The 23720-nt window shown below is 41.6% G+C and overlaps 2 protein-coding genes across 3 annotated transcripts; one reads left to right on the forward strand and one right to left on the reverse strand.

The window, feature by feature from the left end:
* Nucleotides 1-88: 88 nt before the first annotated feature.
* On the reverse strand, nt 89-15283 carry cep295 (centrosomal protein 295). 2 transcript variants are annotated; one of them, XM_088427665.1, is made up of 29 exons: nt 14990-15283; nt 13903-14103; nt 13671-13795; nt 13493-13586; nt 12784-12900; nt 12579-12719; nt 12079-12262; nt 11263-11421; nt 10326-10625; nt 10022-10104; nt 9717-9917; nt 9575-9639; nt 8354-9416; nt 7768-7936; nt 7517-7648; nt 7239-7427; nt 6946-7034; nt 5718-5808; nt 5253-5435; nt 4546-4685; nt 4039-4438; nt 3540-3970; nt 2505-2681; nt 2201-2335; nt 2061-2136; nt 1607-1861; nt 1439-1517; nt 288-387; nt 89-202 (listed from the first exon to the last, which is right to left on the reverse strand). In XM_088427665.1, exons 1-29 carry the CDS (start codon nt 15086-15088, stop codon nt 161-163), a joined length of 5520 nt encoding a protein of 1839 aa, XP_088283791.1. In that variant the 5' UTR covers nt 15089-15283; the 3' UTR covers nt 89-160. The 2 variants fall into 2 exon arrangements, with proteins under 2 accessions (XP_088283791.1, XP_088283790.1); XM_088427664.1 differs by having other exon boundaries at nt 10022-10107; nt 10305-10625.
* A 169-nt stretch (nt 15284-15452) lies between these two features.
* On the forward strand, nt 15453-23170 carry med17 (mediator complex subunit 17). The gene is made up of 13 exons (XM_088427666.1): nt 15453-15670; nt 16271-16515; nt 16599-16762; nt 18016-18232; nt 18295-18431; nt 18662-18743; nt 18846-18998; nt 19406-19536; nt 20459-20643; nt 21270-21407; nt 21547-21664; nt 22511-22670; nt 22840-23170. Exons 2-13 carry the CDS (start codon nt 16281-16283, stop codon nt 23046-23048), a joined length of 1929 nt encoding a protein of 642 aa, XP_088283792.1. The 5' UTR covers nt 15453-15670; nt 16271-16280; the 3' UTR covers nt 23049-23170.
* The last annotated feature ends 550 nt before the right edge of the window (nt 23171-23720 follow it).

The raw sequence follows: 23720 nt of genomic DNA on the forward strand, positions 1-23720 counted from the left end.
TTGTTGGCATACTTTGGCACACAAACATTCGTACTTCAAGTTACCACTAAGTGAGGAAAAAGGTTTGAGGACTACAATCAAGGCATCATGATCTTTGAATAACTTAAAAGCTTTATTGATAAAATTCTATCTATACACAGGTAAAAACACATTCAGTCCCTCATTGCTGATTCTGCTTGGCACGGAGCTTCTGGAGGGTTTTCTGCACACGTATAAAAAAATTGTCAGTTGAGTACCCGGGTGAGAGCGTAACAACTCAAAATGGAAAGTTGAGTGCGAGGCTTTACCATGTGGAAGGCTTTGGCCTTTTGTCTGTTCCTGGCGTATGCCTCCTGTCGGCTCTGGTGCGCCTTCTGCTGCTTCACCTCCTCCAGCTGCTCATACAGTCTGAAAATGCAAATGGCACCGTCGCTTAACACTTTAATTTGTTCCTTAACCAAGCTTGTAGTTCAATATAACTCATATCCCAGTTAAAAAAAAAAAAAAAATGCTAAAGGCATTTTTTTCCCCCGAATATACGCTCATTAGTGCACACGTAAAAAAGAAATGTCAGTAAAGCACACCAGAAATACAGTGAGATGACCAACGTCAAAATAACCCTTAGTTTACCAAGTAATATGGACACAAATGCATTGATACCTTATTTTTAGATTGTTCCAGACTGCAAACGTTGCTCCCGACAAACGACTCAATTCCGATGATGATGATAATTTATGGCGCCTGTTGCCAATGTTTACCAATGGCTCGGCTCCATTATAGCTGCGTCTAGCATGAATTATCCGCTAGCTAGCAGTGCTCGAGTGCTCCATATTGGCTGGCGGAGCACACTTTGATGCTCACGTCGTCTGTTACTTTTTAACAAACCATGTTGACTCATATTGTTTCAGCAGACTAATATATTTTCTTAGTCCAAAATTTATGCTAAGAGCTTTGTCTAAAATATTTCTAAGAAGTAGTCTGGTTTAAAGTACATTAAAAAAAAAAACCTAAAAGTTGTTCATAAGTAAAAATGTGTTAGCTATTAGGTCTTTTGAGTTATTCTCATTTCATTTTTTAAGCAAAACCAAATATTTGATTCAAATTCTATATAGGACATAAAAATACTAGATAGCGACAGCTCAACCTGATCTCACGTTGCCATTAAATTGCCTAACCTAAAAGTGCCGCATGTACACAGGAACAAAATCTCTTAAAGACACACATTAAAACAAAATAAAAAAAAAACAAACAAAAAAACCATACAATTTAAAAACACACACACACACACAAAAACCCACTCACACTCCTCTACGTCATGAGACAGGGCCGCCTTTGGAAAACAAGCAAATTTCAGCAAATCTTGATCCTTAGTGCATTTTGAAGAAAAAGTAAAAAAAATGTGTCATTGAATGACAGAGGTGTCTGAAATAAGCAAAAATATCTCCTTTAAAAAAAGTACCTCTGAGTTCGTCTATGCATCTCCTCTTGTTTGCGTTTGGCTTGGCTCTGATCATTCAATGTTGTTGATACGCTCACTGCTGGAAAATAAAATTCAGGGATGTAAAAAAGAAAATACTCAAACTTGTGGGGCACACACATCTATGGTTCCATCCGTCGCAATTTCTACCTGGAGGAGTCGGCGGCTTTTGTTGCTTGACCAAAGTGGGTTTTGCCACTTTGGACTTGTCAATTTTGGCTCCCTGTCGAGTCGGTGGAGGACACCCCCCAGACTGCACGCTATCAACCACCGCTCCAGTCCTGGCCAGCGCCCCTCTAGCTTTGACTTCCTCCGCCCGACGGGCCGACCTCTCAAAGAGAGCTTGGCGCTTCTTCTCAAAGACCCCCTGCTGCCAGGAACTCATGTTGAACTCGAGCAGCATGCCTGATGCCAGAAAGCAGATCTAGATCTGATTAGAGCCATCCAAACTATTACTAATACAAAGAACTATGCTGATGTGCGTTGAGGAGCTTCATTTTAACAAGTGATTTTACGCTATCTTGTGGCATTTATTGGCAATGAAATATTTGAACTTTTTTTGGAGGGTGGGTTCAGTTACGCGGAGATAAATGATGGACTTTACCAGCATTAGACGGACCCTGGCTCTGGTCCTCTTTTAAAGGCCCAGAAGATTCCTCCGTGATGGTTGTCTGAGACTCCTGCGATTGAGAACACAAGTTTAAAGGAGACTCGAGAAGGTTCTGGAATGCCAACGCAAAGTACCTCAAGGCCTTTCTGCTCTTCCTCCTCCCATACTACTACTTCCTCAGGCATAATGCTGTCCTCCAGCGTGGTGTCCGTCAAGCTCACCAAAGTTATTTGGGACTGCTCCAGTATGCCCTTTGTACTGCCTGCTTCCTGAAAGTCAATTACGGTAGGTGCGCTATGTCACAAATTGCAGTGCTGAGGTAATTATTTATTCATTTATTGCCATCAGAAAAAAAAAAAAAAAACATACGGGTAGTCACATTTGGCAGAATGACCAAAGACAACCACACACTCATACAAAAAATATATATATATCTACCAGGAGTCTAGCAGTGAGGTCCGTCCTCAGGTTCACACTGCACTCTGACTTCACTTCAGCAGGGCGGTCCCAAATTGGACCTTTCACTCCCTGTTGTCCTTCTTCCACATCCTCAACCCGAAGCATGCTGAATGGAGACGCAGTTTGACCCGAGTCAGATTGGGAGAGCTGCATTACCTGAAATCAGAAAAAAAAAGACATAAATTAGGCCTGCACAATATACAGTATAAACACAGTATATTGTGTGCTTGTAACCAATATTTACTTTGGTAATTTTCCATTAATTGCAAGATTTTACCCAACAAAAAATATTTTTGTCCAAAGACACTTTCTTTGATCCTTTAATATGATCCATTTACAGTAAAAACACAAAAAACTGTCGAGCAAAAGTAGCAAATTTTAGCCATTTAATAGCAACATTTCTCAAATCTTCTCATAGGTTTAGTTGTGTCCATTCACCAAATCTATGTTCCAGCATTTGGGAAGCTCTTGAGCCGGGTGTTTTGATCTGAGATGGAACGACAAAGATATATAACTACTACGGTATTTGAGCTGCACTTTGAAATGTGTGCAATTTAAAGAAAAAAAATTCAATGAGCTGTCGACAACTTTATAAAGTAAAAGAACATAAACACCCATCTTGATTTCTTTGTGCCAGTTAGTCCTCTAAGAGGAGTTTAAAAGTAAGCATATTTCAGCAGCCACAGGAAGTTTTTTTTTTTAACCATTTATGAAATTTAAATAAATCTCCAAAGTTGAACTTTGACAGCCTTATTTATTGTTAAAGACTAGAATTTTAAGTTTACTTGAAACATTTACAAATCACTATACACAGAAAATTTGACGAAAGATGTCTTTTTTGGGGCATGAGTCAATTTGTTCGTTGGGGTTATTCGTATAAAATCAAACGGAATTGTATTTGTCCAGTATGATTATTTTAATTACAAAAATATATACATTTTTTTTGGCCATATTGCCCACCCCTAACAAAAACACACACATACACACCACGAATCAGACGCGCACACACACAACCTGTGGAGAGTCGGCGCGACACCAAGCAGCCGTCCAATGCGAGTCGTCTTCCGCCCTGAAGGTCTCAGTGGACTGCTCGCCCTCAGAAGGGCCACTTTGAGACTGCGAATCGGAACGTGCCGACCCGCTGAGCTCGCCGGTGGAGAGATGTCCGTTGGAGGAGTCGGCGGTGTTGTGAAAGACAGCGGACTCGTTGGTGGTGACCTCGAGCGGGAGGGGATGAAAGGAGTCTGCGGCAGGCGTCTGTGGATTCAGCCCGGGGACGGGAGCGCTGCGATAGGAGGCCTGGAGAGGTATCGACGGATATGTCGGAATGGTGGCCTCCGTCAAGGGGACGGGAGCGCTGCGATGGGAGTCCTCCAGAGGTATCGACGGATATGTCGGAATGGTGGCCTCCGTCAAGGCGCTGAGATCCACGCTCGTTCTCTCACCTGAAAAAACAAGACAGACAAGCTTTTAATTTCTATGCTTGTTATAAATCCCTCCTACATCCTCAAACCTGAGCTTCCAGTGTCCTGTCCTGAAGAAACGTCCCCAACAAGCAGCCTCATTGAGCGCTCCTCAAGACGCTCATTCAACCACGACAGTTCCGTCTGAGGCGTCAACCGACCCGCGCTGGGATCCTGATCGCTTCTACGCCAACGCTGGATGGAATCTTGGGAGACTTGTTCCATGATGCGACTTAGAGTCATGTCCCATCCGGCCTGGCCAGGCGGCAGGCCGATCATGGACGAGTGAGCCGAGGGTTGACCCACCAGCCGCTCCATGACGGTGTCTCTTTGGTCGACGAGAAGGCTGGAAGATTGATCCGTCAGCTGAGCAATTAGTGGTCTGAACGAAGCCTGATCCTCACAGACTGATAGCTGCTCCAGGACTGGGTGGCCCGTCTGGTCGCGATTCTGGAAGACGAGTATACTTGTCAATTAGCTTTTTTTTTTACCTGGCGGCTTTGTAGCACATAAAAAAAAAGTCTAAAGCTTTTCAGATGGCTTTGTGGCTCACTGACCATGTGACTTGTGTGGGCGGCTTGAGAGGGAAGAGTCACACGAGATACTTGCTCATCCTCCACCTGCCTCCCGGAGACTCGATGTAAAGACCGCTGGGAAATCGAAGAGTGATGCTCCTCCAAAATGGAGCCTTCGCTAACTGCAAACCCCCAAAAATAAATAAATAAAAATTATTTTACATAAGAACCGGGATACCCATGAATCTTCAAATAACAAATTCTATGAATCCATTGAGAAGTCCACTACAATTTTCAAGTATAAATTAGAGATTTTTTAAGTTACTTTGCGTATGAAATGTGCTAGAAAAATAGGTTAGAGCAGCAGTGCTCAAATGGAGGCATATGAAACACTTCAGGGGATACATGAGAGTTTAACAGGGTTTCTGGAATCAGGTTTAATGCTTTTTAATGGGGTGCTAGGGACATTACATTTTCCTTTTCAAAATGAGAGCAAAGCAACTGTAACATGAAGCACTAATTGTCTAATGGTGCTATAGAAAAGCCTTTGCTTACAGATGTGCATTGTCATTTGTGACAATTTGTATGTATCTTCTGGAGTTACTGAATAAAAAAATTCAAAAATGCTGTGAGCTGGTTTGGAGTAGACAAAATCATTCATAAGGGGAACATCATTGAAAACCAATAACCACTAGACTAGACTAACACCATATCATTTAATAGCACGCACGTGGAAGTATACAGCGTACCTGTGCTTTTACTCCCAGAGCTTAAAGAGACGTCGAGTTCTCTGGCATATTGGTCGATGATGCGCTGCACGTTGCCGTCGCGGAATAGAGAGGCGGTTTGAGCTGATTGAGGGTGGGCTGCAGCAGGACTGGAGGACGTGCTAAGTCGAGAAGACGACGTGGCGCCAAGGTTTAGAGATCTACCTGATAATGACACAGCAAAAGGCTTAGATGAGAGTTGGGGATCAGTCACACGGCTTGACTCAAGTCAGACTTAATTCACTCATTTTAGGACATAAAATAATTACATTGATGAGATGACTTAATTTGGACTAATACATAAGGTATTGTTTACAAGTGGGTAAATTTATACTCTACATTTCAGGCAAATAGGGCTGCCGTGACTAACTTCCACATCTGGTTTAGGCTTAAATTGATTTATTTTAAAAAATGTAAGCGGATGTATGCTACGGATATTTTTCTCACCTCTGTTGGCCTCTGCATCACTGGTCATGTAGCTGCCAGTAGACAATGTGGTGGCTGACAGACATTCCTGATCTGGAGGTCCATTGGAAGACTGAAAATGCACACATTCAATTAGGATTGGCAGTGGATGGATCCATTAACAAGAAAATCATACTTAATGAGCACATACAAATTTGCCGGCTGAAACAGCACATTTGACGTCCCCATTAAAAAAGTGTGACGGCAAATGTCAGGCTCTTAGCATCAAAGTTTGCAGTTATTTACATCCATCATGCCAGCCTATATGGAGTACTCAAGCGCTGCTAGCTAGCAGTTCATTTTTGCTCAACGGCTTTAACGGAGCTCACGCCATATGGAAACAATGGCAACAGATGCCGTATGTCAATGTCAACATAATTAAGGTGTTTTTCTAACGCCCTGAATTGGCGATTGAACTTAATTTCAGAACAGCACAGTGGTTGAAGTTGAAAAACTAGTCCAGATGTTACGCTGCAGGGAAAAACTTCAAAATAAAAACGAGACCAAGGCATTTGTGTCTATCTATTATTAAAGGTTTATTATGAAGTTGGGCTTCTCACTGCGTTCCCAGCATGTTCTACAGTCATGCGGAGCATTGACAATATTTGCTGGGATTGACTTGACATTTTTTCTGACCTTTACACAAATAAGTGGGTATTGGGACAAGATCAAATTATGTAGACACACAAAGCAAATGAGCTCAGTTCAAGTGTAGAAACCCTCATGAAAATGCATTTTAGAAAATACATTTCAGGCCAGGGAGATTGACATCATCACTCAGTACACAGAAAAAAAAAAAAGAACACACATTCAAGACTCTCACCCACACACTTGCAAAAACAGCTATCATTCAACACACACACATGCAATCAGACACACACTGAGCTCAGTTCAAGTGTAGAAACCCTCATGAAATGCATTTTGTCATAAAATACAATTCAGGTAATTTTGTTTACATCATAGCTCAGTACACACACACACACACACACACAACAACACACACACACACTCACACAAACTGACAAACACAGACACAAAGACAAAGACAAAAAGCTTCTCATGCATAATCAGGGGCCAAGGCAGATCTTGCCAAGGCTCTCAGATTTGGCTATTTTTCATCATTGATCCACAACTTGTGAACCTCAGAGGGCATGAGAAGGCTTTTTGGATGCAATATCACCCCTTCAATAAAAATAACAAGGTGACTTGCCTCTGCGGGTGGCCTGGTAGCATCTGAGAGGGAGCTGCCAAAGTATTCGGATGCCCTCTCAGAGACACATGAGAGATATTGGTATGAACCTGAGAAACAGAAATCCAATTTTCAAAAGTACTCAACATAAACTGACCATGAGGAAAAGAGTGACAGATAGCCACTCACAAAAGACGCAATGCCCCACATTGGGAAACTGCAAACCTGTGGTGGTGCTTTGAGTTTCCACTCATTGAACCGCAAAAACACGGTATGATTGTCCAAGGAGAAAGTTGGTTTACCACATTACCTACCATGCTCAGAAGATTCTGGGGATGTTGCCGTCCCCATCACCGGCTTTTCTCGACAAAAGGATGGGGTGGACCTCCTTGAACTGATGGCTGTGCTCTGTAGCGTCTGTTCGGTGGTGACAGGGGACTCGTAAGGCTCAGGCAGAGACCAGTCCACAGTGTGTTGTGGCACAGCGAAAACGTCCTCAGGACCTGAAAGCCGCAATCAAGAGAGTTGATGCAGACTTGCAGATGTTCTTGACATTTCAGGTTTTGTTCTAGCGCAAACATCTTGGCCTGACCGGTCAGCTGGCTGGTGTCAACTGGCGTCTCAACTTCCTGAATAGCACTGAGCTCGTGTTGTTCCCTCATCATGCTGAGCCGGACTCGGGTCACTGGGGGTTTGGCGGCTCGAGCAGGAGGATGGAGCAAGGCTGGAGCATGAAGAAACAATACACTCAGGGAAGCCTTGTTATTTGTATGGATTATGTAGCGTTAAAGGGTCGAAGGTGAAAATCCACAATATAAAAAAGGAAATGCAGCACACGCTTACCTGTCTCGCTGGCGGATGGAAGTTGAAGACTTGGGCTGGATTCTGCTTGCAGATGCTCCGGGCAGGACAAACTCACAGCATTAGATTTTTCAATGACTCTGAGCAAGGAAGAAAGTAGTTCCAAGCGGGTTCGACCAACATCCTCTGGTGCCGAGGCCTCACTGTCTGACTGCGTGTTGTGGGACAAAAATAAATAAATAAATAAATAAATAAATAAATAAATAAAAATAGATAAATAATAATAATAATTATTATTTATTTTATTATTATTAATATATATATATATATATATATATATATATATATATATATATATATATATATATATATACACACACACACACACACACAGTATATCCTTGACATACAGTAGTTAGCTGTAGTACTTGAATTCAACATGTTTTGTTTTGTCGTCATGAACTAGACTCACTCCATGGCATTTGACTCAGACTCTACTATTGGACTCAAACTATCAAATCGACGAGTTCAAGTTCCATTATGTTTTATTCCTGAAGATTCACGGTGTCCTTTTTCAAAAGACAATTCAAGTTGATTTTTTTAAGCGATCAAAATCGGAGGAACTCACCTGCGCATCAACATGAATCAAAGCCCGCAACGTTTCCTTTTGCTGCCTCAGGAGCTCCAGGCTCTCTCGCTGTTTTTGTTGCAGCTCTTCAAGCCTCTCGGCCTTGCCCTCCTGCTGCTGCTCATGGAACTCCTGAGGCCTCTGTCGGTCTGAGTTCTCTTTTTCGGGAGATCTGGTTTGCGAAAGGCAACTCTCCATGACCGTTTGAATGGGCCGGAATGGAACGCCGGTAGTGACTGGTTCGGAAGAGAGAAACTCTGTTGTGACTGGTTTAAAGGACTCTCTGGTGACTGCTTGAGGGGGAAGTACTTCTCTGGTGACTGCTTTGGTCTGAGGTGAATCTCTGGTGACCATTTTAATAGGGACTGAGCTTGTGGCGCTCGTTTGAGGAGGAATTGGCTGTGTGGTGACCATTTCAGCAGAAGTTGGCACTCTGGGGACTGCTTTGAGATTAAGAGACTCTCTTGTGACCATTTTAAAGGAGTGTGATTCTCTGTTCACAACCTGAGGGGGAACTGACTCTGTGATGCTCACTTGAGGAGGAATTGATGCCCTGGTGACCACTTCAGGAGGAAGTAACTCTCTGGTGACCACTTGAGGAGTATGTGACTCTGTGGCACTCACTTGAGAATGAATCAGCACTCTGGCGACCTCTTCAGGAGGAAGTAACTCTCTGGTGACTGGTTTAGGGGGAAGTACCTTTCTAAAGGCCACTTCAGATGGAAGTGATTCTGTGTTGGCCGACATGCTTCTAGCTCGCTCTGCAACTCTGGAAACAACTTTTCTTGTCACAGAAGCAGAATCTGAGACATCCTGCATCTGGTACCTGGGAGCGTTTAAATTTCGCAATGGTTGTACAGGCTGCAAGCTGGAAGCCTGGCTAACACTGGTGGAGGGAAGATGGGTTGGCAGGGAAGAATCAGAAGATGGTCGTGAGGCAACATCAGCTGTGATTTGTGGCTCTGCAGAGGGTAAATGTGTGGCTACGTTGTGACGAATCTGAAGAGCACGTTGGTATTCTTCCAGGCGCCGTCGAGCAAGGTCCATAGACTGCTGATGAACTCTTCACAATTGGCAAAAAATAAATAATTAAAAAGACTTAGAACCAGAAACTAAGAGACCTGGTAACATTTTCTATAATTAGATGTTCAGATACATTGTGTGTGTTTAACATGTGTTTAAATTGCTTTAAATGTGTTTAAAGAATGTGAAAGGACATACTTGTTTTGCTCCAGGAGGCGCGCTTGACATTCTCTGATTTTTCGTGTGTGATCAGGAGTTAGCGGCTGTGGTATAAATAAAGAGATTGTTCCATAATTGCAAATCAATATCAATAAAATGTTTGACACAAACGTCAGCTTACCTCTAAATGTTGGGAAATTTCGTGGCCAAGACCTGGCGGTACTTCAGTTTGGTTAAGAGGAATTTCTTGTGTGACAGCAGTCTTTGGATGTTTTCCCTCCTCCTGAGTCTCAAGCAGCAAACGCTCCAATTGGGCCTTCTGTTCTTCAAGCACCTGCAGCAAGGCCATCTGCTCCTGTTTCTCCTGCTCCAGTTCCATCTCCTGTAGAAGATGAAAAGTTCAAGAAAAAGCCTCACCTAAGAAATTCAACTGGAATGATCCTATACAATGTCAAGTGGACTAGCAGTCGCTTAACCACCTCTTACCCTTTTCTTTCGTTCTGCTTCAAATTCAAAGATTTTGGTGGAAAGGTCATCATGGTGTTGGGTGTCTGCTGGGAATGGCTTCTCTGCTAACAAACAGAAACCAGTTTCTTTTTTTTTTTAATGAACAAAGCTTTTTGAATATTGAATAGTAAAAAAAAAGTGTTGATTTTATCACAACTTTTAGCGAATGGAAAGTTTCTAATTTTAAATACCATAATTCCAAAATTATTCCCACAGGCATTTACCAAAGTACTGACAAAAAATGACCAGAATGACTCTCAACTCAAACGGAAGCATTTTGAACCTTGAGAAGACACCGTCGGTTGGGTAGGCTGGCTGCTGAGAGAGCCCGTGTCGATGGTTGTGTCTTGTTCCGCCTCTTTATCGACGACCACGTCCCACTTTGCAAGTCCCTCGGGCCCAACGGCGGCATCCCGTTCTGGGATCACTTTTGAGTCCCACTCTGAGACCCGACTCGTAACTGTGACGAGAGAACGGGCAGCTGGGAGAGCGTCGTTGCAGCTTGTCGCCTCGTTCCTTTGGTTCCTGATGCGATTGAGAAGATTCTTCAGGGCCTGTCTGGGAGCTGCTCTGGTGGTGTCCACTGCAAGTTTAGAGGGCATGTGGAAAGTAAATTTGAGCATTTATTTGAGTTTCTTAATTTTCAGCCCTCACTACTAAGTCAGTCCAACTCAAAACCATGTGTCTAATCAGTAACTGTGTTAGTTACTTTGCTAGTTTTTACCCACCAACTGCCACTCCTGGCCTATCAGTACACCATTTATTCACGACCAAATTTGACTATAGAAGTATTTTTTTTTTAACTGTGCTTGGAGTGAATAGGCTACAATTCTTTTTTTCCCTTCCCTCTCCATTTCTTCTCTCCTCCCTCCTTTCCTCTTTGCCTTGCTTTCTTTCATCCCTGTTTTCATTCCTTTCCACCCTACCATAAATATTAATATTCCAGTAAACATGCTAGATTTTTTTCACGGACAGTCACAAGAAAGATTGTAAATGTCATCCTTAAAGAATAATAAAATACACAATAAATTTACTAAAATTACGACCCAGTTAAAGTTATTGCCAATTATAAGTCAAAAATCCATTTTAACCTTAATGGAATTGAAGGACTTAATTCAACACCATTAAAGGCACAACACAAAGCAGCCTTGTCCCAAAACACTGGTTTAGCTTCTTCCAGTTTTGGTGCATTTGACTTTAAAGCAATTTCTATTTGGTACCTCGAGCAGAGTCTTGAGATCCAGGGGCCACTTTCAACTTTTCTTGGTCTGATGGGATGATCTCGTCCTGTGTGACATCCAGCTCTGGGTCTTGGCTGCTTATGGATCCGTCAGGGAGTGGTTCGGGGATCAGCCGGCCCACCTGATTACCTCTGATTTCTGGGATCAGACATTAAATTGGGCATTTCTTATATTATTATTTGAGGCCACATACTGTGTTATCTGGCACTAAATCCCAATACAGTATTTTACTTCTGATATTACGCTAAGTACAAATTTAGTCTCAAACATGATAAATGTACTGCACTTTAATAAAAAGAATTAAAAATAAATGAAAGATCCCAGAGAAATAACCTTAACACATAGTCAATTGATAATAATTATACTGTTTAACTCATTCTCAGTATGAATGGCTCTTTGCCATTCGATTTGCCAATTGCCGTCAATGGCAGTGAACAATTTAAATGATCTTCTGCGAAATGACAGGTGAACTCACTTATTTACCGCAGATAATACATTTTTATTCTTTGATATAAACCAGCGATGTATCATGGGAAGAAGACTAAAGAACCAAATTCCCTGATAGTGGTGTAAAAGTTGGTCACTGCCACTGACGTCTATGGCCGACAACGGCAGAGAATGAGTTTAAGTGCAAAATAACAATCCATGTTTCATGGGCTGATATTGGACCACTATCAATCTTGGATCAGAACATGATTTGCAATTACTTTTATTATTTTTAGGAGACAATGGATTACAATTTGCAACAGAGCTCAGTCTCTACGTTGATCACTGTAAAAACTATCTAACTCTTACGCCTTTCTCTGGTGTACAGTTGCACAAAGGCAAACTCCATGTCCCTCTGGAAGTCATCCTTCATCTCCTGTTTTCTGTGAGGTGGTTGGAAGATCTGCGACGGCAATGTGTACATCTGCTGCCGCCTCCTCAGCATGTCTGCCTGCTGCATGCGCTCTAGTTCAACAAGAAATCGATCCTGATCCTACGGAGAACAAAAACAGGGTCTGACATCTCAACTCATTCAGTACTAACCACTTTCGAATGCCCTGTTAAACTACCTTGTGAAAAAAGTTATACATGTACATAACAGGGATTTAACGTCTGTATTCATTAAAGATGTGAATATACGTCCTTGGTATTGTTGAGTTAATGGTGTGTTTCATTGTCTTATGACTAGGGCTAGACAATCACAGAAATTTGACAATAGTGTCGGTAAGAACTTTCATACCTCCAATATGATCAATTTTCAGGAAAAATAACAGCTAATATGTTCAACCATTCACATCGCCAACTCATACCAGTGCAAGGTGCTCCTTCTTCAGAGCTGATTTCCCCCGAAGACGTGCAGTCTCTATCTGTTGTGCCCTCTTCCTCTCGCAGTCTCTCTGGACGTCCAGAAGCTTCTTCATCTCGAGCTCAGCTCCCTCATGAACATCTGGCTATTTGTACAACTTTACTTGGAACATCTGGAAACCGTAACGTGGTTAAGATTCAGGCTTTTACCTGTTGAGTGTCTGCCGCTCGGTCCACTGAGGCCACCGGCGAGTGGAAACGCGTGGAAGCAAAGTCACTCGTAATAGATTTCTTCCCAATGTGCGATTTCCCGGAAACAAGAGCTTGCTTGAAAAGAGAAGCAGATATTTTATTATGGACATTGTGTGCAAACCTTTTTGGAAAGTTGTATATTTGAGGATTAATCTTATTTTTGAGCAACTAAAATGCTCTTGGTCAACCTAAAACGTTAATAAACGTAAAAAATGGATTAAAATTGAGATTCTGTCTTGCTTAGGAAATCTCTGTGTGCGCAATTATTAGGGCAACTGGTAGCCTGCAGAATTGTTATGCACCTAAATTAAAAACAGAAACGTTCCCATCTCGCTTGTTTATTTTCGAGTCTCCTGACATCCTATCTGTATGTGGAGAGACACAAGCTGAGGGCTCCCATTAGTTTGTGGTTAATGGTGAGCTCATACTGAATGAGCACTTGCATTTGATATGGGTCTGATGAGCTTGCCCTTTAAACTCCGAGCACTTAAGGAGTGGAAATGAGTCAAATCGGGTCGCACATGTGCTGTATTGCTTATGACGACGTGTGTGTGTGTGTGTGTGTGTGTATATGTCTTTCTTTTAGTAACAACAACAAATGTCATAAATTTTAGTCTTGACAATCATAAAAATTGTGTGATTTTCACACCATTTTAGGCCAACTCACCAGAATTGGATTTGAGGGAGGCGGTGGGAGGTTGGCCATTTTTGTGGATCTCTCCTTTTCAACCTGCAGTGCCTTCTTCCGAGCATTGATGGATCTTGGAAAGGAAACAAAAACAATGTGTGCATTTATCAAGCTGTTCTGGTTTGATAGTCGCAGTCCAAAGTAGAAAAACATTCACCTGCTTTGCATCTCGCTCTCTTTGAGCCTCTGCGACTTGAGCTCCTTGAGGGCATCTCGAAAGCGCTCTTCTGCTTTGACGTGATTCAGCGCTTCCCTCCGAGTTATGGCAGCCAGATCAGGCTCCTTTTTGAGATCAAAGGACATTTTAATACAAATTCAAGATCTGGGCTATTACTAGTACTATGAAGTGTAAATGTTAACTAGTAGAATTTTAAATCATATTACATTACATTTTCTTTGGCCATCCTCTGTCCTTGACCGACCATCTGAAGACTCTGTTCGTACAGCATCTGTAGAGTGCGCAGTTTCTCGCTCTGCTGTTGCTCCCATTCCTCCCGCAGTACCTGTCCAAGCAGTTCCAGCTCGTGCTGGCGCCTCTGCTCAACATTCTGCCTGGTCTGCAGCGCAAAATTCTTCTGCTGCTCACGAACCTGGGAGAGTGGCAGTTTGTCAGTCATCCATGTCATAGTAATCAGCAAAGGTTGAGTCATGGCAATTTAGCTGTTCTTGCTAGTTAAAGGCCTTTCCTCTTTAATTGGAAAAAAAATGCTTAAATGTAATGAATGTGGACTATTCCATTTTTTTACTGTATATCTGTCGTGAATATGCTATTGGTCCATGTTTATATTTAAAGCTGTCATTGGCAAAAACTGCCTCTAATTTTCTCATTTATCATGGATCACTGCTGACCATGTATACCACACAGTATACATTGTATGTTCCATTAGCTTTATTAACCTCTTGATTCCCTAAGACCATATTTCTTGTGGTGCATCTTCTTTTGAATTTTATTCCCCAAATGATTAAAAAATATTGCAAGAAATTCTGAAAATCACAACAATCATTCCAGTGTTATGTTTAAAAGCTAGTGAGGGTTGTTTTTGTAATCACTGCACCAGTTTTTACTGTTTGCAACCAATTCTACATTGCAACTGTGTTCTGATTTGTCTTTCTTAGATGTAATTTTAATAATAATGATAATAGTAGGAGACAATCTTGGCCATGTCATGGCCCTTAATCTCACATGTAAAGTTGTATTTCCAAAATAAATGTTTGAGCAAAACACAAACTGTTGGCACACATCGGAATACTGTAATTCAAATAGAAGCACCGAACAAGAAATCGAATGGAAGTTTGACGACTCGTGGTCATGAGAAATTAAATGTTTGACTCTCTACGCAATGGCACGAAGATTTGGATTGGGGGTCAAAAGTAGACTCGAAAGCGATGCAGATTTTGACTTAAGTAACTTTGCTTGAAAATATGGCGTCAAAAAGTACAACGTCAAAAAGTAAGGCAAAATCTATTTTCATTTACCTGTTGTATTCGCAGTATTCTTCTCCTTTCCCTTTCTTGTTGTAATAACTGGGCTTCTTCGTTGGGGCTCAGTTGTAATTTTCCCACCCGTCTCGCCATTGTCTCTCAGCGTAAACATTTCTCTGAAGCAACATATGCAGCTAACTGCTATGCTAAATAGCCAGACTGAGTTTACTTAACTAGCTCGCAACGTTCCTATCTCTCAAACGCAAGTTAAACGATAAAACAGAAACATACCAAATTGTGCCTGGTTTTAAGGATTGAAACAAACAAACGAAAAGACATTGCAGCAAACAAATCTGTGTTATAGCCAAAAACTCGAATTGTTTATGACATCACATCCGGCAGTTTAAACATCCCGCCATCCTGGCGCGCTTTTTTGCGAAACTTATATTTTTGCGTTACATCTGTTTATCAGTTGTGAACGCTGTTGAATTAAATTATCAGTTGCCTTTGTGATCTACGAAAAAAAATCTTATCTTTGGTTTGTTAACTTCGACAATTATAGTGACATTTTCTGACCACGAGTGGCACTGTTTCCTTCGAAGAGAGTTTGTATCCCCGAAGAGAAAGACGAAGAAGAGCATTTATCTGCGCAAAGAATGAATTTACCACGACAGAAACAATAACTTTAGGTAAAGGGATCACCTTTACATTCATAACATCTGCTTAAAAGTAAAGGTAAGAAATTCTTAAATTAAATCTGTTTATAGACGTCAAGGTTTTGTTTTGCAGTTTGTTGCTCTCACTACCCACGGGCGGTTAGCATAGAACTAACGCTAGCTCCCTACATAGCAAAGCGCTGCAAAATATGTGCCCATTTGTATATATTTTTCTAATTAGTGATTCTGAATCACGCTTTAATTACATGTGACGAGTAATGTGACCCAGCAACAAAGAAAGCATAATGCTCTCAAAATGCAGTGTGAGGAAGTATAACTTCGATTGCTCTAGTAAATAAAATATTCATTCTGGTAGAGCTGATGAAGTAGTGTTAGGATTTATGTGTAACTGAAAAGTATCAGCGAAACTGAATTGTAAGTCTCAAAGAACGATAGTGAAACTTGACGTGATGATTGATGGGAAAGAGAAATGGCTAGCGGTTGCCAGACTGAAGCGCTGAGCGTGACTGGGATGGACAAGATCATGAATTAAGATCATTAGAGGGGCAGCACAGTCTTGGACAGTAGAGCAACAACCAAGACTTTACAAGTAGGTACAAACGTTTTTACATCGCAGCTGTTGCATGATGCTAGCTTTCTCTTGCTCTCCACCTGTCAGCCTTGTCATCATGGCCAGCGGTCCAGGTGTGAGGGTCAGCATCGAGTCTTCCTGTGAGAAGCAGGTGCAGGAGGTTGCCCTAGATGGAACCGAGACATACGTGCCCCCCCTGTCCATGTCCCAGAACTTGGCCAAATTAGCGCAACGAATTGACTTTAGCCAAGGATCCGACTCTGAGGAGGATGGAGCTGATAGTGAATCCCGAGATCGTGAGTGGTGTAAGCAAGAGCTGGAAGAAGAAGAAGGTATCCTAAGGACATGTGAATATTTATGTGCAGTGAGTGATGCTATTATTTTTTTTTTCATTTTTGGGGGTACCATTTCACAGGAACAGTGAAGTTCCAGCCTTCCCTGTGGCCTTGGGACTCTGTGCGTAACAACTTGCGCAGTGCCCTGACCGAAATGTGTGTCCTCTATGATGTGCTCTCCGTGGTCAAGGAAAAAAAGTACATGGCGCTAGACCCAGTTTCTCAAGAGCCATCAGTGAGCAAGGTAAAGTGAAAACGCTGTCTGGAGTGACTGATTGATAAGCCTTTATGTTGTTCTGCCCACAGACTTTTTTCACGTACAAATGTAGTTTTATTTTCCTCTAAAGAAATAAAACAGCCAGCCAAATAGTTTTGCCTTAGGAAAAGTCAGTACACCTTAATACTAACAAGCAATGCAGAATGCTGCCAATAGGCTAACAAGTACCATTGGTAATAAAACCCTTTTGGTAACAAACACAGAACCAGTTAAAAGTTCGGAAATACCTTTATGTTCAAATGGTCTCAAACTTTAGGGGGTCAACAAATAACAGTTGAAAGAAAACAGCTGTAAAGTGAGGTATTCCCAATCATAGAGCATGATCCTCATTATAAAGTTGACTGGCAAAATTATCTGTGCAAAAGGTGCCTACTTTGAAGACAAATTATAAAACGTGAGTTATCTTATTTATTTTTTTGTGATTCATCGGTTATCTGTAAAAACATTTTACATTGAACAAAACTCTTTATTATTATTCAACAATAGTTAATGAATACAGTATATGATCATAATAAAACATGATCAGTGCATGTCATCAGCGCGGAGAAAGTAACTGTCAATACGAGGTTGCACGGTATGCCTCCACTTGCACACTTCCGAATTATGTCGCACTTCTCCTCCAACGACAAAGGCTTTCGCTTCCGACTTATAGATCTAGCATCCATACTTTTCACGGCAGATTCCGACATCTTAGAATTTTCGGAGGGATGACCAGCGGAGAAACGCGTGCGCAGTGGACGGCGGACGAAGTGAAAATGCAAGAGAAAGTCGCGGCGCGCGAGAGCGGCTAGGCAGGGAGGAAATCCCGACAGTGCGCCCAATTTTACAACTTCACAATTTTCGATAAGTTCAGATATTCACAATATAGAGGTAGATGCTGTCAAGGGACTGACTAATAGCATCACTATGAAGAGATTATTCACTATGTGGAGTTTCACTATGAGGAGGTTTTACATACACGTCAAATATAGCTGTTTTGCAAGGGACCGTAAAGATTCGTTCACTATGAAGAGAGATTCACTTTGTAGAGGTTCACTATATAGAGGTTCGACTGTATATATATATATATATATATATATATATATATATATATATATATATATATATACACACATATACATACACACACACACACACACATTCCATACTGGTTAGGTTCTATTTTTTCTCTCTGAAAAATATTTTAAATTCAAGTTCCTTATTGTATTGCTTTTATCCAGACCCCTCAGTTTCAGCTGATGAGCAAAAAGAAATCGCTGGCCACAGCAGCACAGCTTCTCCTGAAGGGCGCAGAGAAACTCAACAAGTCGGTCGCCGAGAACCTGGAGAACCGTCGGCAGCGAGACTTCAATGCGGAGCTGCTGCGGCTGCGCTCGCAGTGGAAGCTGCGCAAAGTCGGCGATAAGATCTTGGGAGACCTCAGCTATCGCAGCGCAGGTGAAGTGATTGTGTTTGTCCCTCACGTGTGTAAAAGCAACATGGTGTTAATATCCACGCAGGCTCCCTGTTTCCTCATCATGGCTCATTTGAAGTTATCAAGAACACCGATATCGATCTGGACAAAAAGATCCCGGAAGACTACTGTCCCCTAGATGTTCAGATTCCCAGTGATCTCGAGGGATCTGCCTATATAAAGGTACAGGAGTGACAGATATGCTTTCTTCATTCAACGTCTTTACCGTGATTCACATTTTTTTTAATTATACATAATAATGAGAGAAATATGAAAATATAAGAAAGCAATGAAAATTAAAAGAATAAAAGAGCATCCCATGGCTAGTTATTTTGCCATTTAATTTCAAAATTCACCTGCAAACACTGACTATAGATACACAATGATCTAATTACCACCGGGAATGTCTGCAGGTTTCCATCCAAAAGCAAGCTCCAGATATCGGTGATCTAGGAACAGTCAACTTGTTCAGGAGGCATCCAAAAAACAAAGGAGGTTTGGGATCAGTGCACACAATTTACACTATCTTTTTATTGTCTTTGCATACTTTAAAAAAATTAATCTGTATATCCTCTCGTTAATGCGTCCCATTGTCAGGTTCGCAGCCGTGGCATGTGAAGCTTGAGGCGGCTCAGAATGTTTTGCTCTGCAAGGAGATCTTTGCGCAGCTTTCGAGGGAAGCGGTTCAAATCAAGTCCCAAATCCCTCACATTGTTGTGAAGAATCAAATCATTTCGCAACCCTTCCCAGGTTTGATATTACCGCTGTTAAACATTTTGTAGATATTTTTTTCTTTTTTTTTGGAGGGGGGGTGACATTATTTTATTCATTTTATTTATTTTAAAATTAGCAAATATATATATATATATATATATATATATATATATATATATATATATATATATATATATATATATATTTTAATATATATTAAAATGTCATTCAAATGTACTTTCACAAAAAGGAAAACTTTAAAAAAAAGAAAAAAAATTAAATAAAATTCATGTATAATTCTAAACATTTCGGTTGGCGAAGGTATTTTATGTTTAAAATTTCTATTTCTAAACATTGAGGAAGTTAATAAAAAATCTAAAGTGTTTATATTTTTTTCTACACTTTGTACCACCGACTAAATGATCTTGCTGGCATCTTTTCAGGTCTGCAACTCTCCATCTCGCTGTGCCACTCAACAGCCGATAAGAAGAATCACCGAGCGTCTCCAGAGAAACCCAAACCAGATGACCATCTTTATGTACTTGAACATAACCTCCATCAGATGATGCGAGAGGTGCCTTTTTTTTCTGAAGGGTCCCGGATTTTGGCCGTGTTTTTTAACTAAGCTTTTATAATAATTATGTATTCTCTGATGCTGCGTTCAGATCAAACGTGAAATATTGTTTCACTACACTCTTTCAGTCGGCTTTGGGTCGCCGGGTGGTTACTGCCGGCGTATAGCTGGTTCGCTTTTTGTGCGAGGGGTGGGGGGGCGAGCTTGCTGTGCACTTTACAGTGGATCGGAAAGGAGGCCAGCACTGAAAACTTTCACTTCTTTTCTGAGATGTAGCAGAGCCAGTGTTTCCTCCTACAGCACATTTATTTATTTATGTGTGTGTTGTGTCCCCCTAGCTTTGCGGCAATACTCGTGACAGAAAAAAAATGTGTCAACATCGCAATCAAGTGGCCAATACTGTGCTAAATGCTGTGCTGTTATTGCTGCACTATCACTATCTTGTCACAGTTATTACAGTTCAACAGCTGTTTAAAAAGGAAGTAAATGCCACACATACGAGGCAACCCAAGTTCCTCCTCCACCATTCTACAAGCCAGGCAAGACCGGCCGTCGTGATTCATTCCTGCCGCCTGTTGAACAAAGCTGATTGGCTGTCACGACACGACGCGAAACCAAAATTAAACTTTTTTGACTTCTTGCGACGAGGTGCAAGGAGCAGAATTTCTCGTCGCGCGGCATCTCGTGCCGCCCCATACGCGTCCTTTGCGTCGGCCAACGCTCCTTTGCACCATGCTGCGTGAACCGCATTGACCCCAATTCGAAACGTGACGTTTTTTTTTTTTTGTTTTGTTTTTTGTTTTTTTTACCTTTTACGTGTTCGGTGTGAACGCAGCATGAATTGTTTATTCAAGTTCAAATGAAAGATGGATTTTGCCTATGTTTTAAATAGTCTTACTGGTTTTCATTGTCTGTTTGGCAGTTCCACAAGCAGCAGCTGAGTTCCATGGTGATGCCGCATCCCGCCACCGCCCCATTTGGACACAAGCGCCTGCGTTTGGCTGGACCACTGGCCTACGACAAAGCTGAGATCAGCAGCCTGCAGCAACGAGAGGGTCTCCTGGAAAAGATCATCAAACAGGCCAAGCACATCTTTTTACGGAGCCGGTAAGACAACTTTTACTATTCCAGGGATTTATTATTCTATTTATGACACTTCCCTATTTGTCATACTTAGTGAACGATAAGTCTAGAATGTACTTTAATTCTAGTTGCTTGTACACTGTAAACAATGGCATGGGTACAAAGTGAAACTATGTGAAGTATTTCGGTATCTGTAGCAGCTTGCAGATAATAGAGGTGCTTTGCAATATTTGCTCAGTGCACATTTCTGATCCTTGGCCCTATAGACTGGAGCGGTCACACTGATCTTTTACAGCAGGCATGTCCAAAGTCCGGACCGCGGGCCAGATGCGGCCCGCGTTTAAATTTTCACTGGCCCACAGCCTCGTTATCAAATGATTAATATGCCCCCCACCAGCACTATTGACCACATTATAAAATACATGTGTACCGAAAAGTTCCCTTATTTTCATGGCCATAAGGGGCATTTCAAAGTCTAAAATTAGCGCCAAAACCAACTAGCATCTTATGATGTGAGGTACCGGGTTCCAAAATCTGTAAATGTTGCTGAGTGAGCACTATTTGTGCTTCTGGTCGCATACGCCCCTATTTAAGATCCACGGTTGTAAAACGATTCAGGACCTGTACTATAACTTGCGTGAATTTGTCAGGACCGCACGCACCATTGACAGCCTGGCCAGCCGCATCGAAGACCCTCAAATTCAAGCCCACTGGTCCAACATTAACGACGTGTACGAGTCCAGCGTCAAAGTGCTGATCACCTCTCAGAGCTACGAGCAAATCTGCAAGTAAGTGGCACAAAAGAACCTCCAATACAGCATGGGGGTGTGCTGGAGGATTTTTCGTTCCCCTGATGTCAAATGTCTTTTGCCTTGGTTCACTAAAGGCTGGGTGCTGCTCTAATGTGCTTTGATGGTAATCGTTCAGGTCCATCCAGCTGCAGCTCAACATTGGCGTGGAGCAGATCCGAGTGGTGCACCGAGATGGACGCGTCGTCACTTTGTCGCATCAGGAGCAGGAGCTGCAGGACTTTCTCCTTTCGCAGGTATCACTGAAACATGGAGTATTACAGAAATTTGTTTGGATAGTTTAAAGTTAAACAGAGTCTATAATTAAGTCTATAATTATGCTGGTCAGCAAGTTCTTTCTGAATTTTATAAATCGACGATAAAACTAAACTTTTTTAGATTCGTTTGTGTTGATTCCAATTCTGTTAAAAAAAAAATCTACAGCACATCAATCTTTAAAAAGTATATATTTTATTTTACAATTGATCCTTTTAGTACTAATGATATGAATTACAGGTAGAACATTTGACTTTTAGGGTTAGTATATAAAAATGATGATTTTTGTCTGGTTATAATGTTATTGTGTAGAAAACACAAGCAACAAAAACTTTGCTGTTTTTTTTTTTTGTTTTTTTTTTTTTTTCCCCATATTCGAAAATGCGTATTAGCAGTCAAATAAATTAACAAGCTGATGAGTGGGCCGCTCCCTAATTTCTCTGACTTTTTCAGCTTAATGTCAGACCTCCTTCCGGGTGACTGGAGCTCTGCTGGCACCACTAGTAGACAGAATTTTGCATGTTATTTGACCAAGGCGTAGTGATTGCAAAAATATGATAAATGGCTTGAATGATTTTTTTTTTCTCTCTCTCATTGTAGTGTGAATGTCTGAAGTGTCTGTCAAAAAGAAACTTACTTGAGCTAAATTACTTCCAAGGGAGATGTTTAATTCTAAAATAGACTTGAATTGACTTAACTGTTGCTGGAATTTACGACAGTTGTGCTCTATTGATGTGCAGTGGATAGCGCGATTTTGCTCAAATGCTCAAAGGCAAGCTAACCAAACGGATGTGCCTTGTCCACATTTTTGGTCGTTTTCATGACAGATGTCCCAGCACCAGGTGCATGCCGTGCAGCAGCTGGCCAAAGTGATGGGCTGGCACGTGCTTAGCTTCAGCAACCACGTGGGCCTCGGCCCGGTGGAGAGCATCGGAAACGCCTCGGCTGTCACCGTGGCCTCCCCCAATGGAGAGTACGCAATCTCAGGTGAGACGTGACAGCTTGTATTGTAGTTTTCTCTACTCTGGTTTGAAGAGAAACAAATTTCTGGCAACACCTTAGATTGCACTTGTTTTTTTTTTCTCTCTCTATGAGTTGACTTTTTTTTTTAATTCATTTACACAAAGGCCACTTTCTCTCAAATTTGAACCCCTAGTGCGTAACGGTCCCGAGAGCGGTTGCAGAGTTCTGGTCCAGTTCCCTCGCAGCCAGACCAAGGAGCTACCCAAGAGTGAGGTGATCCAGGACAGCAAATGGAGTCACCTCAGGGGTCCATACAAGGAGGTTCAGTGGAACAAGATGGAGGGACGCAACTTTGTCTACAAGATGGAGCTCCTCATGGCCGCCCTTACCCCTTGCCCATAAATGCAAAGATGGACCAGCAATTTTGCCGTCCATGTCCCGTTCCCCTTTATTCAAGGAGAGCTTTTATAAGACATGTGGAGGCTGCCTTCACCTTGAGAGAAAATAAAGCTAAAAAAACTGCGGCTGTTCCTCTGTGGCCTTCTAATTGGAGTGGTTGTCAAACATGGGATCCCCTACGGATTCAGGAGCCAGAGCTTGTAGGTCTGTGAAATTATTTGTGATAAATTATGTTGTGCCATGTAATGAAAAAGTGCGTACTTAAACCAATGACTCCACTTTACTTTAGTTAAAACTAGTTCACAGTAGGGACAGACTGATTGTATGGTCAGTCTGCGGCACTCTTCTGCCTCATCAAAAGAGCCAAAAAAGATCAAATTACCACAAAAGGTTTTTAAATATATATCACGAAATACGTTGAAGGTAATTCTGCAGATGGGTCATTCAAAACAAAGTATATCTTCTTTTTTTTTTTTTTTTTACAAGCAATGATTACGCGATCAATGCAATGAAGTTGTAAAAAGAACCAAGATGTTACTACTTTACACACAACCGAAAGTTGTTTAAAAAAAAAAAAATCGCATGAACATAAATTAAGCATCATTGTGTTAAATATGATAGCCACTCAACGACTAGTAACAACCACAAACACATAAGAAATATTGCTCTTATAAC

The sequence above is a fragment of the Hippichthys cyanospilos genome, chromosome 11, assembly GCF_059441005.1.
Source record: "Hippichthys cyanospilos isolate Australia breed blue-spotted pipefish chromosome 11, RoL_Hcya_1.0, whole genome shotgun sequence".
In the NCBI taxonomy this organism is placed as follows: domain Eukaryota; kingdom Metazoa; phylum Chordata; class Actinopteri; order Syngnathiformes; family Syngnathidae; genus Hippichthys; species Hippichthys cyanospilos.

Excerpts from the sequence above, each read along its gene's own strand:
- cep295 (XM_088427664.1), bottom strand. The coding sequence starts at position 15,088 with ATGGCGAGACGGGTGGGAAAATTACAACTGAGCCCCAACGAAGAAGCC. Across the intron at positions 10,108-10,304 it reads TTCAAAATGCTTCCGTTTGA|CAGAGAAGCCATTCCCAGCA; the intron begins GTTGAGAGTCAT and ends TCTGTTTGTTAG. Across the intron at positions 5,436-5,717 it reads TGATGCAGAGGCCAACAGAG|GTAGATCTCTAAACCTTGGC; the intron begins GTGAGAAAAATA and ends TGTCATTATCAG.
- med17 (XM_088427666.1), top strand. The coding sequence starts at position 16,281 with ATGGCCAGCGGTCCAGGTGTGAGGGTCAGCATCGAGTCTTCCTGTGAG. Across the intron at positions 18,999-19,405 it reads CATTTCGCAACCCTTCCCAG|GTCTGCAACTCTCCATCTCG; the intron begins GTTTGATATTAC and ends GCATCTTTTCAG. Across the intron at positions 20,644-21,269 it reads CACATCTTTTTACGGAGCCG|GACCGCACGCACCATTGACA; the intron begins GTAAGACAACTT and ends TGAATTTGTCAG.